General features: G+C 46.4%; 1 protein-coding gene across 1 annotated transcript in view; it reads right to left on the bottom strand.

Annotated features, from left to right (window-relative positions):
- Positions 1-16,479, bottom strand: part of EVA1A (eva-1 homolog A, regulator of programmed cell death) — a 220,577-nt gene extending 204,098 nt beyond the window's left edge. The window contains exon 1 of the mRNA XM_013957011.2: positions 16,380-16,479. Coding sequence (XP_013812465.1) covers positions 16,380-16,479 — 100 coding nt within the window. The remainder of the gene's footprint in view (positions 1-16,379) is intronic.
- Positions 16,480-16,892: the final 413 nt, after the last annotated feature.

Below are 16,892 nucleotides of genomic sequence, written 5' to 3'. Positions count from 1 at the left end.
AGATGTAATGCACGTCAGATGAAGCATCCCCAGAAGTCCAAAGGAACGTTCAGGTGAGGTGAAGGTGTCTTTGGTATAGTTTAGTAAAAAAGAATCCCATTGCTGATGGCATGATCTGTGCCCCAGTTTCTCCATCTGCAAAATCATGTTATTGGTATTTATTCTCAATGGTAAAATGCCTGTACAGCCATGGATGATCAGTGTTATGTAACTGAATTACTCTTAATAAATTTATTGAGTGTGCTTGAACATGTTACTTGGAAACCTGCCAGAAATCCAAAAGTAGAAGGAGAAGAGGAAGGAAACATTATAGTTTTCAAGTAAAGCTAGAAAATTTAGAGTTAAATCAGAAACAAAAAGCACCATACCCATCTTCCTGGCAAATTGGCCTCCAAGGTGTTTTACCTGCAGCCTTACCTTACTACAGCAGGTTTTAAAACTTCCAGAGTAGTCCTAAAATGCCTCATTACAAACACCAACACTGATCTATCACTGAAACACTAGCATAAACAAGCCATCAGAGTGAGAAATAAATGGCCCACACCAGATCATTCAAAATGCACAGATGCCTCCAAAGCTTCTTGCTGGCTGGGCATCAGGAGGGTTGAGAGCTCCCCACATGGGGCCAGGCAAGACTCACACAGATGATGACCCAGGAGAATAACTTTCCACCTGTGTCCACTGATTTCCTGCATGCTCCATATCTTTCTAAATATACCATCAGAGGGGCATTTCCCTGCCTCTCCCCCTGAACATTTCTTTTGTGAAAAGTGTGCCTTCCACATTCCTAATGTCTAAGAAAGTTCCTGACCCTCTTCCCCTCGCTGCACATCCCATGGGGGCTGGAGCACAGCTGAACTTTGCTATCACATGAGCTAGGCCCCATTAATACGATAGCTTCTCTACAATGCAAATCAGGCTTATTGTCACCAATGGAAATGAAAGCCCTAAATGGAAAGTTATTGCCCCTTGCTAGTCATTCCTTCAAGAGCAGAAAAGGGTTTTGACCTCACTCTCGCCCCAACACCACCAGGCCAAGTGTTCAGGGAAAAGAAGCAGGCTCCCTCCACATCTGTCAGTGCTGCCATTAAACCAACAGCACAGGGTTGGGATGGAGGCAGCTCTGATCTTCTCCAGAAAAGTACGCTAGGAAATGGGCTAGAAAGGCCCTGAAACAAGGGGTCAAACCTCTAGCCAGCCTCCATCCCCCTCCACCATTTTCTAGCTTGGGACCCTTGGGCCAATGCACCCCGATATCTATATACTCTAGAGCTGCACCCTTGTGCTATTCCCAACACTGACAAGGCTGAGAGGGGCTTTAAAATGCAATTTGGCTTCCAACAGCCATGGATACTTGGGGAACATCCCACACAGAGGGCTAACAGCAACCCGCAGCCCTCACTAACCCCAGAGCAGAAAAGTAGTTTGCAAACACACAGAAGACTCTTGCACAGAGGGACAGGTCTGAGGTTAAAGCCAATTCTGAAATCTCTTATGCTCAAGATGCACTGGGCCAATTTGCCCCTTTGTAAGGCAACGTGTAAAATTTGGACCAAGCGAATACTGGCCTGGGGAACAGAGGGGACGGAGCTGGACACAGTCCCAGTGGTAAAGAAAGGGGTGGAAGTGTTTCATTCTCTCCCATCTCTGCAAGGAAGGCACAGGGACAGTGGAGGGGGTCATCTCAGAGCCCTCTGTTGTCAGGCCAGGCTGAAAGAAAACACTCCTGCCAGCCCCAGCTGCAACTTCACCCCTCTCCAGGTCTGCTGCCTGGCACGGGCTGGCAGCCACCATAGGTCTGACAGGCTAGCAACTTGCTGAAGCAGTGTTTTAGCAAAAAGATCTGCTGACAAGCTTTGCAGATGTGCGTAAAACCTCTGTATACTCCTTCTGAGGTTACCTCGATGTTTGAGAGCAGAAGTGCAAATGAAGGCATCCTTTCCGGGAGTAACTTTGTCCAACTAGTCACAAACAGGATCAGGTAAAAACACTCTTGAAAGTAGCACAAAGTAGAAAGTAGTAGTAGACTATAACCCTGCTATTAAAAGCCTACCCAGTTTCAGTTCAGGGCACACCACCCAAGGTGACCGAGTTGCCCCTGCTTGGCAAACTGCCTCCCATCAATCAGCTGTGGCTGCCCCCTCCCGCTCCAGCCGCGGGGGGAGCACATCGCCTGCATGCAGCACAAGCCTCCCCATCCACAGCCTTTCCCAGACAAAAGCATGAGTTATTTTACACTGCACTGAAACCCGCCCGCGAGGGAAATAAGCAGGTTCAGACCTACCAAGCTGCACCTCCAGATTTTTTATTCTCCTACCAACAACTCCAGCATTCAGTGCCCACAAGGGGGGAGAGGCTGGTGCTGTCAAGCATGTTTTGCTTCACCTTTCTGCATCAGAAAGTCTTCAGACAGGCAATGCTCTTAAGGGGGTAGTACAAGCCCCCAGCCCCACAACTATTTGGAAGTCATCCCAACTGGGGTCAGTATGGGAGCTGGGCTCCAAAATACCTGCAAGGAATCAAGCTACAGTACGAGACACTCCCAGCAGACCTGTAATCAGAAGGGACAGGCGGGGAAACAGGGTGCAGAGAGACTAAAGGCTCAGTCCCACGGACACCAGGCTCTTGCGGTGACTCCAGCGCTGTGCAGGTGGGCCCACACAGGAGGTCTGTGACAGTCTCTTTAATCACAGGCTCCCCTCACAGCTGAAGCAGACCTGGGGCTACTGCCCCAGGCTTGAGAAGACCCAAGGGCTGTACCTCCAGTTTGCTTGATGATAGTTCGTTTTAGCGAATGTGATTTCTTTTCCGTGTGCCTCATTCTCCTCGTGAGTATAAAGGATGGAAGCCTTTGAAAAAGGCACTGAGCAAAATTCAGGGTGGGCATTAGTTAGTACTTTTGACAGCACTAAAGCGGCCTATGAGAAGGGTCTCTTTGTTGCTTTCTCTCTATTTTTCTCCCCAAGTTGCAACTCAGAGGGGGAAAAACAGAAAACAATGTTCCGTGCAAGGCCTGACTGGTGGGGTGACAGAGGCTGGCTCCGTCCCCGCGCTGCAGAGGTTGTGCTTTTGGGGGACTATTGTTTTTATTTTAGGAGAAAGAGGAAATGAGCAATCCCAGAAGGAAAGGGTCTGAATGCTTGTTCAGGCTGCACCATGAAGAAAAGAGATCGCTATTGTCAAAGGGTGTTTCATTGTGCTGATTTTCCTGAGAAATCTTAAAACATATCCAGAAATGTAACAGGAACAGAACACAGATCTGTTTCTTCAGCTATATAAAACTCCTATTTACAGCCTGGCTGATGAGAGAGATGCTATAGCTTAGCAGTCTTAATTATCCTGATTAAATAAATGCCATTAGCAAGAACAAGGGTTAAAAAGCCACTTCATATCCATTAGGAGGGGACATAAAGAGAAACCAACTCTCCCTCATGTGAACAGCCACGCTGCTTTAAATTAAATTACCCACAGAATATACATTTTATATATGTAAAAATAAAAACTGGGTCCCTAAAGCCAAACATGAGGGCATACAGAAGGGAAGCAAGCAAACGCCAGGCAACAGCAGCATTCACACCAGCACTGAGCGAGGGCCAACGCAAGCATGCACCGAGCGTCTCCGGCAGCAGCACCTGCACAGCTCAGCACCACTCCCGAGGCAGAGCACCCCTCGAGAGCCCGCCGCAGGCCCAGATGCGCTGCTCCCACGCTGGCACTGGTGCACGCAGAGCCGGCTCAAGGATCTCGGCCCCAGGTGCCTGATAAAGCAACTTAGATGGTCCACACACAGTAAGAGCCAACAGCCACCGCTGAGAAGGACAGAGGGAACCAACACAGGTCTTCAGTGAGAAGGTGTGTCTTTCTTTTCCCCAACAGAAGGAGTTAGCTCCCCATGTCTAGGCATTAGTGAGGCTGGTATGAATATATCTAGATTTTTATTTTTTTTTAATCTGTAGAAGAGGGCAATGCTGAGAGGCAGAAGAGGCTCTGCTTCTGTCTCACAGGTCAAACCAGTGAAGAGAGGCTCTTAATCTCCAGTGTCCTGCAACAGGTACCTTAATCAGTCTTGTACTCCGTATGACTTAAATCAAGTGATTTTTCAATGTCTCACTTTATTTAAATCATATCGAGTACAAGACATATTGGGATACCACACTGCCCACCCAACTTCCTTTCCTTCCCCCAGCAGGCTTTCCTTGAGCAGAAACAGTCACCATCAGCTCCACCACACTGATGTGCAGGCGATGGGAAAATGCAGAAGAGGCTGAAGTGAACAAAAGGCATTTAAGGCCTGCTGGGGTCAGAATGCGTATCTGTATGGCAGACTGGACTCTTCGCTAATCCAGCTCGGTTTCTAATGAGATTGGTTCCCATTACAGCGAAAGGATGCCCATGGCTCAATTTGCCAAGGGGACTATTGTCATGCAGCTTAGGGAAGCAAAATAATCTTATCAGTTTGAACTTGAACCCTGTGCTCCCCAATTATATGGACAGAGTCAAAAAAAAAAAGAAAAGAAAAAAAAAGAGAGAGAGAAAGTGCTTTTCTCTTTTCCAGCAAGAAAAATGAATTCCTAATATTAAGCATTCAGCTTCTTGCAGCTCATGGTAGACTTTTACACTCCAGCCATCAGCCAGACAGAGGACTACTGCACTGCCAAAAAAGCACTACTACCACCTGTGCATGCTAACTCTGAGCCAAATCAAACTAAGCAGCCCCAACCACATTTACTGTGCAACTCATTGGCGTAGCAGAGCCACCACTCCTGCAATGTGGGAAGAGAAATCCTAGGGCTGCCTGTTAGGACAAGCAGACCAAAAGGGCAGGAAGAGTCACAGAAGTTTTTCAGCCCTTCTTCTTCCAGCACCTCTGTCTCTGCCTCGCCGTTCAACGCATCAGGTCCTCCTGGCTGCCACGGAAGTGAGACTATCCTCTTCTGGGAGCTCTGCGTCCCACACAACGCAGCTAAAACAAAGAGCATTTTGGCAAATAACAGCCCGCCTTCGTCTATTCTTTTTTCTATACAATTCATTCCATCAAAGTTGTTTAGCGGAACAAAAACCAGTGCTACCCTTTATTGTGAGGCTAACAATAAAGGAAACATGTGAGCACAGCGTGGGTCACAGATGTGTGCGCTTCATCATCAGCTGCGGAGCCACTTCCCTGCTCGGCTCACTTTTATAAAGCTTTAACCACTCTGAGCTGGAATTCAGCTCGAGCACATAAACCGGGAAGCAAACAGTGTTAACAACAGAAGCAGCCCCCGTACAAAAGATACGTGAAGAGATCAACGTGTTTTGGAAACAGTCAGATCAACAACCTCCGTTTCCAAGGGGTTACACACAAAAATCCAGAGAGAAATTAAACTGGACAAATCCCAACGGCTCTATTTTTAGGGATATTACCTACACAAGTAGATCTTTTTGTGCCTTTGAAAAGACATGTTTATGTTTTTTTCCCCTTATGACAAGACAGTAACAAAAAAAATTTTTTTGAGGGGAAGTATCTTCAAAATTCATTTACAAGGATCTCTTGGCACACATTGCAAGGACTGACCCCAAATTTGTAACTCAGCTTTAAGTACTCTTATCTCATCCCAAATATAGTAATCTTCAAAGCATGACTGCACTAAAAAAAAAAAAAAAAAGGCTATGCAAAACTAGACCCTTCTTACAACTCTGCTTTATGGGTTCAGAGCACATCTGCCAACAACTGCAAGCTTGCTATGGTATCTACCTCTAATTGATATTACATATAAAACATAGGTATAACTTTTCCCTTTCCGTAGCTATGTGCACTTGACTTTGCAGCTGTGATGCTCAGTTTAACCTGTGCAGCCCCTTTGCACATGCATGCCACATTTTTTTTGTGTGCTGCCTGTTACAGCTTGAGAAAGTGGGTAAGGGCATTGGCTGCTACCAGAGAAGGCAGTTAAATGCTGAATAGCCTCTGAAAATTTTATCAGGTCCCTAGTGCCTCAGATTGGGCAGTCAGTGAGAGCTCTTGAGCATCTCAGGCAGAGAGATTAGCATCATCTGTGCCATGCAGATAACGCTCCCGCCTCCCCTTCCAGGAGAGCTGGGCAGGTAGACACATCCCTGTTTGCAAGGCACTCACAACAAGAGGACTAGGGTTTAAATAACGCAGGGTAAAAAAGGCCCCAGGGCCATCCTGAACCAGGAAGATAAAACAAATGATCAAGTGTGAGGCAGCTGTCCAGTGCACTGGACAATACAGGAGTCCCAAGAGGGGCAGGAGGGGCAAAGAAAGTAGTATGTGCTCATTAAAGAGTAACTCGTAATGTCAGTGCCCAAAGGGCTTGATTCAAGGAGCTCAAACTAGCTTAATTTTACCATTTCTTAATTTCCCAAGTGCTTGATTTGCAACTTTTGTGCTGTTCTTTGAATGTAGGAAGTTCCACACAAAAGCTAAACTTTTTCAAGAGCAAAGTGCAGGGTTTTGTCCCGTAGCATCTTGCGGATGGCTCCAGGGCCACAGCAGCACTGCAGTCACGGCCCCCCCACAGATCACAGAGCTAAGAGAGTTTCTAAAGACAGGGGCCCAAAGTTTAACATAATCCAGCTACAGCAGCTCAAGTTACTGCCCATTAGCCTAACTGCTCTAAATGTCTGCACTCCTGGCCCAGCAGAGCTTCAAGGGAAAAATGCGTGAGGCAAAAGCTTTCGCAAAATACAGCAAACACAGGAAGGAAATGCCAGGAATAGTCTCTACCATAGAGCAACTTTAATATCAGCGCAGGAGAGCAAGGAATAAAGTGATTGCAGCACACAGGTCCCAGGCACAGACAGCAGGTCGCTGAGGCCACAAAACGGTGTGATACCAAAATCCCAGAGGAAAAATTAGCAGAAGATCCCCCCACTGCTGTGTTTTTATGTTTACCTGTTGGAGTGAAAGCCCATTTTAAACCCTTGAGGCTAACACAGCACATGGGGATAATATCACAGCAGCAAAACCACAAGCAGAAACAATCTGATAGCGGATCAAAATAAAACAACACAATCGCATAGGAGGCCTCAGAGTAGGTGGTCTGAACGGCTCCTTTTGGACGAGCAACGCCATCGGGTACCTGGTCTCTTGTAGGTTTAGTATAACTCACCTGAAGACAGACCATTCCCGCACCCTTGCGTTCCTGGCGTTTTTATGGGCTGCAGGAAAAAGTGTCTCTACTGGCAAGTGTCTCTGGGTTTACAAGCTTTCTCCTCTTACTGTAACATTAAAAACGGGAATCTTTTTTGCACCTTTTTTCCTCTGTTGTAAGTGATCTGGGATACTTTGCCAGCAGGTGGACGCAATCTCCCCTGCCCACCACAACTGAAGTGTCCAGACTATGCATCTACAGCACTGAGAGCTTCTTCAGAGAGCACTTTGGTGCCAGCCTCTGTCCTACCTGGCCCCCTACTACCACTGTCCAACACTTCTCCAGCATCTTCCCCACGACTTTTGGCTTCAAAAATTCAAGCATGGTCAGCAGCAAGGTCCACAGGAGCGGGGATCCAAGACTACTGCATTGCACATCCTCAGCCAGCATTATTTGCCACCGCTCTTTTAAACTGATTTAGCCTGAGTTGTAGATGTGGCGTGCAGAGTAGCCATAAGGAAAAAGGGTTTGCACGAGAGACTGATCCATGGTCTCCTCTTCCCTTCACCTCACAACTCACAGCACAGCATCGAAGATTTTAAAATAGCAGCTCCATTTCGAGCACACGGCCTCTGCTGTGTCTTATCTACTCCAAACTCTTCTGCTGTGTGCTAGAGCCCTCTGTTAATTCAGGTATACTTCTGAAGCTTGACTGCTCGGAGAGTTTGCCATGCAAGGGTCTGGCTGGAGCCAGGAGTGAATGCTGTACAGCAGTACTTCACATCCAAAGGAGTGCCATCAGTACTGATAACATAGCACCTACCACCTCTCTTCAAGGGCACAAGGTACATTTGAAGAGCCCCAGCCATGTTCTGTTTTACGGCGTGACTCAGAGCTGCCCAACCATCGTTGCCTCTCACTAACATGAAAGGACATGCATGGGTTCCAGGCAGCCAAGCATTAAGCATCCCCGAAAGAGCAGACATACTTTAATTACTACGAATGAGCTCACATCCTCAGTTAGGGAGCTGAGATAGACATACTTGGATCAGCCCAAACCCAGCCTGAGAGAGACAAAACTCGCCATCTTTCCCCAGGCAAAAGGAGCAGCTTGGTAACTAATAATAATAATAATGGGTAACTCAAGTTGTTCTCTTAAAAATGTTCAAAATTATTACTTCTGTATCAGATTTAATCATCAAGATGAGGTGGGATCAAGCTCTGTGCTTATCTGCACCCTGCAAAGCCTTGGCACGTCAGCAAAGCTGCCTCACAGCTGGGCAGGATTTGGCCCTGCCTGTCTCTTGGAAAGCACACAAAAATCCCAGGCAAGGGCAGTACCTCATCAGCGAGGCACAGCACTGGCAAGGACACAAGGAACGCTGTAGGATTGCAACAAGAAAACCCCACTAAAAATCCTCTGAACTGCTCTGACTGGGATTGCCATCTTGGAAGAGAAAGCAGAAAACTCGGTCTACACAGGCACAAACATGCCAAGGGCAAGCAGCCAATCTCAAATAAAGCAGCCAGGTAAACATGATGTCGGCCACCTAAATCGCTGCCTAACCACCTAAATGCGGCACGGCTCGATTTTCAGTTCTGAAAACCTAGAGCTTCAGGGAGATCAGGCCATGTTTAAATAAGCATCATCTAAGGATCAACAGAAGTGCAAAGTGTAAAAATGTTGGGTTTTTTTCCCCATAGAGACTTAATTCCTGCCCCCCCCCAGCTTAAATTATGATTTTAGCATTTAAGAATCTCAGCTTAGAAAGGATATATTTATCACTTAAGTACCGTCATTTTTTAATTCACCAAACTATTTGCATTTTATAAAAAACTGTTTTCACAGAGTGTTAAATCAGGGAACGAGTTTTACCTGAGGACATAAACAATTTCTTTCATTAATTCTGTGGCATTTGTATCCCTAACATGACGCACAGACATAGGAAGAATGCTGCAAGGATGTTTTCCTAGAAGAGATAGGATGTGAAGCAGAATCTACTGTGAACTGATAACCCAAGGTATTTTAAAGTGTGTAATTAGAATTACCACAGTGAATTTTTTGTTAATAATTAACAAAATTAATTAACAAAAATAATTTTGTTACTAATTAAATAAAACGTTCCTGGTACCAACAGACATCTCCATCAGTGGGTCAGTTTCTGGGCCACAACCCTTAGTATATACGCTATTTAAACTTGCTAGTCATCACACACGCGTTGAGATCCTTGGGGATCCCAAGGATCCCTACTCCTCCTTGAAGATCACCTCCAAATACTGCCCAGAACTCGGGAGTTTTTAAGACCCTACTATTGTCTCCCATGGATTTCGGCACAACACGAGCCAGGCACGTACGCATAGCTCTCAAGTGCGGCACAAAGCTTGAAGCCATCACATATAGGGGGGCTCACACAGAGGCGTGATGAGACACCCGGCGCCCTGAGCAACCCCGTCTTTCCCTCCCTCATGGTGCCTCCTTTTCCTGGCACCCCAAATACAGACCTGCAGCTGCTTTTGCCCAGCAGTAACAACAGCGCTGCTCATCACAGCACAGGACAAGCAATACATGGGATCAGAAACACGTTTCTCTTCGTGAGACTCAGCTCAGTCCCCTTAGCTGTGGGCAAAAGTAAACACTGAACATTTTAAGAGTCAGCAAGCACTGAATTCTCCCTCACAATATTATCATAACCCCTGGGACATCCATGATGCTCTCTAGAGCAGGCCTCAGGACAGGACCACAGACACATTTGCATCTTTGTTTAACCCAGTATATTGGTGTTTGCAAACTTCACCCCTGCTGACAAACCAGAACAAATCTCTAAGGCACTGAATCATTCCCAGCTTCTCTGCTTCAGTTCTTCTCCTAACAGCAGCAGAACTGGCACCCTCTGACTGACATCCTCCTCCAACACCACTCATCTCCCTAAGGGCTTTAAACTGCTGCCCATTGACTGACAGAGATACAGGACATAAAAACAGGGTGACTTTTACCAACAGCTTCCCCACGAGAAAACCACTCAGCTCCATCTGACAGACCCAGCCATCCCTCAGCTCAGAAGACCTTTCTGATACAACTCACCAGAAGCACAGCAACAGTCAGGTCTCCAGAACATGATCAAAAACAACCAAAACTGGCTTTTAACTAGCTTTGGTGAGGTTTTAAACTTTGTCACCTCTGCAAAGGAGAACTTCTACCCCAGCACAGACCTCCTTCAACAAGCCAAACTGAGACCTGCAGCCCACACAGCTATGATGGATGTGTTGGCACATATAACCTCCAGCTAACAAGGAAAATACAGCCTGGGGCAATAACCTCTTCAAGTAGCAGCCTGAGGTCCACCCAACCTCATCTTTTAGAGCCCTTCACCAAGGGAAGGCATGTAGGTGCTTTGGGTTTGGCCCAGCCTTTAAACGAAGTCTAAAGCATGGCTGTTTGCCCTTTGCACGAAAAAGCACAAACCTCCTTACTGAATTACACTGCTGCACTGGAAAAGAAATCATATCTGCTCTTCTCTTGAAAATCCCCCTTTTTCCAGCCCAGAGCTTTCAACACATGGAAATCCTGGACCCCCCTTGATACCATCGACCCATTCAGCACTCCAAAAACAGTATCAAAGTCTGACTAAAGCCATTCAGAAGCTGTTAGCATGTAGATTTTGGTGATAATTTGGTGAATGGTCTTGTCAAACAAATTGCCTTTATTATGGGCTGATTAAATGCAATCAGGGAGAAAGAAGAGCCTCTGCCCTCCCAACTGCAGCCCTCATCAGCTCAAACAAACACACTGAGCCAATTAGCAGGGAGGTGGCAAAAGCAGCTTTCACTTGAAACCTGCCATTCTTGAACAGAAAGGATCTCTGTGCCTTCAAAGTCAGGAAGAGCCTCCAGGGAGAGCTCTGGAAAGTTACCCAGGGCTCACCTGCAGGGCCTGCATGGGATATATCAGTATTTGTTTGGCTTGATGCCAGATCAGGCTCCCTTAAGCAAAGCGCTGCGCAGATCCAGCTTGTGCTGAAAACGATACAAAGAACATAAATATTAAAGTAGGCCCAGGGGGAGCACCACTATTGGAACTCTCCTTCCTACAGCTTTGTGTCCCGCAGCTGGATTCTCCTGTGTCAGATAAGGTGTGAGCGCCAATAACAGCTTCTTCCATACTTGGAAACCTAAGTTTTTTGCATGGCTCCCCTGCACTGGATTCTCTGTTGTCTGAAAAGGGTTGAGTTCACAGCGCAGTCTTTTCTGCACTGTTGCAGCAGTGAAAGGATCTCTCTCCACTAACACGAAACTAGTGGCAATCGAGTAGATCAGATGCCACTACTATTCTGTCCAGTATGTCTGAAATTGGCTAATGAATGGGAAAGTTATTGAGGAGGGGATAAAATCAGAGCAGTCGTGGCATCAGAATCACATAAACCTAATTCCCTGCAGGTATGGAACTGGAAATGAAATGGTCACCTTGGCCGGTCGTGAGCAGAGCAGAATTTGACATGTGTTTGCACAGCCTGATTTAGCTCCAGATTATACAAAATTTGGAGAAGTGGCTGATACACCAGATTGTTGTGCTCCCATTCTGAGGGACCTTGACAGGCTAGAGAAATGGACCAAAAGGAACCTCAAGAAATTCAACAAAGGGAAATGCAAAGTCCTGCCCCTGGAGAGGAATAACCCCTCACACCAGGACATGTTGGGGACTGACTGGCTGGAGAGCAGCTCTGCAGAGAAGGACCTGGGGGTCCTGGTGGACAACAAGTTGACCATGAGCCAGCAATGCTGCAGGAAAGGAGACCAACAGCATCCCGGGCTGCATTAGGAAAAGTGTTGCCAGAAGGTCAAGGGAGGTGATCCTTTCCCTCTACTCAGCCATGGTGAGGCCACATTTGGAGTGCTGTGTCCACTGCTGGGCTCCCCAGCACAAGAAAGGCATGGATTTACTGAAGCAAGTCCAGAGAAAGACCACAAAGATCATTCAGGGATTGGAGAAAAGCTGAGAGAGCTGGAACTGTTCAGCCTTGAGAAGAGAAGGCTCAAGAGGATCTTATCAATGTGTATAAATATCTGATGGAGGGAGTAAAGAAGATGGAGCCAGACTCTTCTCAGTGATGCCCAATTAATGGACAAGAGGCAAGGGGCACAAACTGAAACACAGGAAATTCCATTTAAACATTAAAAAAACCTTTTTTATTATGAGGGCAGTCAAGCACTGGAACAGGTTGCCCAGGCAGGCTGTGGAATCTCCACCTTTGGAGATGTTCAAAACCCAACTGGACACAGCTCTGAGCAACCCACTCTAGTTGACCCTGCTTTGAGGAGGGGGGTTGGACTAGATGATCTCCAGAGGTCCCTTTCAACCTCAACTATTCTGTGAGTCTGTAAAAGTAACCCCTTGGCTAGAGCTAGAGATGGCATACAGGGCATGAGCAATAGCTGTTGACTAGGCTTTCAACTCCTGTATTCTAAATCAGAACCAAAGACTAATTTTGGTCCTACTTTCATTAACCCAGCAGCTCCAAGGAGCACACTTTACGCCCTGTACATGAATTACTGCCTCCCAGGACCTAGAGTTTATGCACAGGAACAAGAGCATCCGCTGGTAGGGTAAACCATTGCTTTATCTTGGACACCCACCACAGACAGAGAAGGGCTAAACCAAAGGTGAAGTTGTATCAACCAGCAGGGATTTCAGATGGCTCATTGTTGGGACTGAGATTAGGATTAAGTGTTTCACAGTTGAAGCACAGAGACTTGAAAAAACAACCTCTTATCCCACACACCATCACAGTCTTCAGGTTTCACCTTGAACACAAAGGTACGTGACATACTATGACACTAAGTCCTGAGCCTTCAAACAGTCCTGAGCACGAGAAATGACCACGGAACTAGATTAGACCAAGACCCTGTACAACAAGTAGCCACAGAGAAAAAGTCCAGGCCTTCTTAAGGAGAAGTGGTTGCAAAGTGCCTAGTTACTCCCCTCTCTCCCTAGGGACCTACTTCTTCCCCCCACACCCTCCTGCAAACATCAATGTTTAAAGAACTATTACAGAAAACAACTCAAAACTCTTCACATAGTTCAAATACTTCATGTAAAAGGAATTTTAATTCTTACATCTCAGATTGCACTGGTCTCCAGCACGACATGCACTCGTCATGTTCAGGTTGCGGTGTTTGAGCTGTTCAAACAGGAGGAATGGAGCCACATGGTGAGACCATGCACTCAAAGGGCTGAGAGCCGAGAACATGCAGATCCCTACCAGCTCCCTCTCTGCTTTGTTGTGAGTGACTCAGCTCACTGCTCTCGGCCTCTACTTCCCTTCTCAGGATGCCTCCCCACAACCTACATAAAAAAGAAACTTTCCTGCAGCCAAGGGACACACACCTTGAAGACCCAGCCAGTGGGAGAGCACTGGGAGGATGTGCTAACAACCTCTGATGGTCCTTCTGCTCCACTGTGGGACTGGGAGGGGTGTACAGCAGGGCTCTCAGTAAGTCTTGCTGCCAATCCTATCGCCTAGCAGCTGTGTGTGAGCCAGATCTACTTAGAGCTCAAGACTGACCATCACAGTCTGTTTCCTTTCAGAACTGGAGTTAAACACTCCGTCTCGCCCATCACAAAAAGGTCATGACCTATTCCTAATAGCGGACCTTCCCTGGCAGTGCTGACTCAAAACAAGCTGAGAGTAAAGCTTTGCTGCTAAGCAAGGTCTACAGGATTGAGTTTAAAAAAACATTTTTCTCTGAAGAGCATCTGCTGCCTTCTGAGAAGAGTATTGCCACCTGGAAAAGCCCTTACATCCCAGTGAGTTCTGGCATCTCCCTCCCACATGTGAGCAGCAGATGAATTACTACAGAAGCCTCTCATGGGACCATGTCGGGCCTTGCATTCCTGAGCAGCGATAATCAATACAAATCTGTTCATCTCCTTCGGATGTAGAGAACTCCTGTTTCAAATGCACCACTTCTAGGTAGGATGGCACATGGTAGGGCTATAGGGGTTCCCCAAAGACATTCACCTGCTGAATTCCAGGCATGCCAGAGAGGAACCCAGAACCACAGAAAAAGTGAATAAATGGCTAGAGACCATTATGGTCAAATTATGCTAAAATGCCACCCTACTTCCATTCCTTATACCAACTGATGATCCATATATAGGAGTAACAAAATAGCAACAAAAGAGCCACTCGACCAGCAAGAGGGGTTATCTGGGCCACTGCTCCTTGGCAGAGGCCCATGGTGCATGCCTTTCAAGCACTACAGAGAGAGCAATGGGGCTGCACCACCACTGCTGGGTGAGCTGTTAGCATTGATCTTTGCTAAATGTTTTGGGAAAGCATAAGGTGTGATCTAGAAAATACTGTACCTTTCCCTACCTTCTCTCATCTTGTGGCTGCCCAGCTCCTGAACTTATAGAGCAGTATTAGAGCCACTATAAACTGGGTACTGCCCTTTCCTGCCCCAAACCATGTTTCCTGTCCCACAAGGTACAGTCCAACATGACTGCCACACTTGCTATTGTGAAACATAGCCTGGATCTGGCAAAAGACATCAACGATTATGGAAACACATGGAAGGCTGTGCTGTTAGGATTACAGACCATATTCCAGAGAACAACCTTACCATGGAACTACATAGGCTTTTAAGCTATCCCTCCTCTCCCAAAGTGTGACAGTACAGTTGAATGCTGCAGAAATACGATTTCGTTATCAGAAACTTTCCTATCCAGTTTTTTTTCAACCGACAGCATTCTCCCCCCCCCATCCATGCCAGCATCACCAAAGCCTATTGAATTTGCTTCCATTGCTCTGGCTATGCTGCACACACACATTGTGGAAGTACCCTTGCTCTGCGACACTTTCGCAAATTTTAAGACTTACCAATTGGGCTGGCTGGGATGCACTGTATCTATATTTTAGAAGGATGAGTACTTTCCACACTGCAGCTTTTCCCCCTGACTTGCCCACTCCCTGCACCCATTCTGCATTAACTTGCTTGCAATGAGGAGCAACGAGAGAAAGCTCATTGCCAAGAAAGCATGAGATGAAAACCCTCTATACTGCAGTCCTTTCCATTCAGAGGCAGATCTGCCTTGAATGGCAGCCCCCAGGACTGATCTGCCTCCAAAGGAGTCTGAATCACAGGCAAGTCAACCCCCTTCAATTCACATTAAGTAAAAGATTTCAAGCTACTGTATGCATCCCCCCCCTCCACCACAGGCTCCTCCTTTCTAACACAAATCTCTCAGCAGCACACAGGCACATGCACTCCCCTAAGAAGCAAGCAGCACTGTTGTGATGTGTTGAAACCACAGTCCTGTGTGATTCAGCTCTTGCTAATGACACTTTTTCATCAGCAAACTATAATTGGCAGCTCTTATACACTACAGAGTTTTGCAACACTCATCTAAAGTATATGCCGGACTAATCTTCACACTAAGACACAAAATTAGAACAGATATCCCAAAAGCAGAGATCCTCACTAGCCATTCCTGAGCGAACTAATCATTCTTGCTCAACTGCAAAATGAGATGTAGTATATTTGCCCTGACCCATATGTACGTTCACAAAGAAAAAAAGCAGAAAGCTAATTTTAAAGTGACTTATGCAGCTCTATATGGTTGTAAAACTTATATGGAATTTCACACCATCAAAGTGCAGGGTATCTAACCACTATGCCCATCTCAAAACAAGTGCTATGAACATTTTTAGTTTCATATTTTGCAATGTCTTTAGAAATGAGACTTTTTTCTCCTGGTTTAAGCAAACATAGGCTCAGAATATGATTCACTCATAGCATGTAACATCTCCTTTATTTGAGCTCAGGGGACTTTTGAAACAGTCAGGCGCTATGTGTTAAGAGCAGAGGAATCTGGCCCGTTACAAAATACTTTGATCTTGCTGTGTTAGCTTTAACTTATGTTCTGGACCTTCCCAGTCTCCTAACCTAACTCTCTTCACTTCTCCAGAGAAACACAGCACAAAAACTGCTATAAACTTACAGAAGTTGACATTATTCCCTTCCTTGTTCCCAATTATTCAGATCCAACTCTGATGAAATAGTTTTGCTCAGGATTATTAAGAAAGTCTTTTAACAAACTTAGAATCCTTTATGGAAGATCCTTTTCATGAGATTATTTTAAAAGGATTAAAATTGCTCCCTGCATAACTATCCCAGACCTGCTCACATCCACTTTCCTTGACCTGTTCTTGAACAGTCTGTATTAAGAGCTCTCATCTATAAGCAGTAGACAAGCATATGAAAGGATCAGCACTTTGCTCCTACCTGAGAAGTCTGCAGAAGTCCTAGCAAAGTTGCTGAAAGCTGTCAAGCACATTAGTCCTACGAGCAAGGTGGAGGTGGGAGACACATCTGGGCAGTGCATCCTTAAATATCCTTACGGCTTGTTTTCTTTCGAGGAAAAGGAAAGCAGTTTCTGCCCCAAACCGATACTCCTCATTGCTCGGAGAAAACTGTTAGTCCCATTGCTTGGAAGAATCACAGGGACCAGCCAGGAAGGAAAAGCACTCGGTGCGCGCACACACACACTCACACACACACGCACACATCCCTGGGAGTGAATGAATCTGGACTGAGTGAGGCTGACGAATGAGACAGACCTACCTGAGCCTTGGCGGAGGTCCCAGGGTCCTAAAAGCCATCGCTTCACCAAATTTGCTCCAGACTACTAATGTGCAGCTGTCCAGCAGCAGCGCGGCAGGCCACGTCAGGTGCAAGGAGTTAAGAGAGGGCTAGCGTTCGTGTGCCCTGGGGGAGCTGACTAGGAGAAGCCCGGTT

This window comes from Apteryx mantelli, chromosome 3 (genome assembly GCF_036417845.1).
Source record: "Apteryx mantelli isolate bAptMan1 chromosome 3, bAptMan1.hap1, whole genome shotgun sequence".
Classification (NCBI taxonomy): Eukaryota; Metazoa; Chordata; class Aves; order Apterygiformes; family Apterygidae; genus Apteryx; species Apteryx mantelli.
This window is presented reverse-complemented; position numbering and strand designations above follow the sequence as displayed.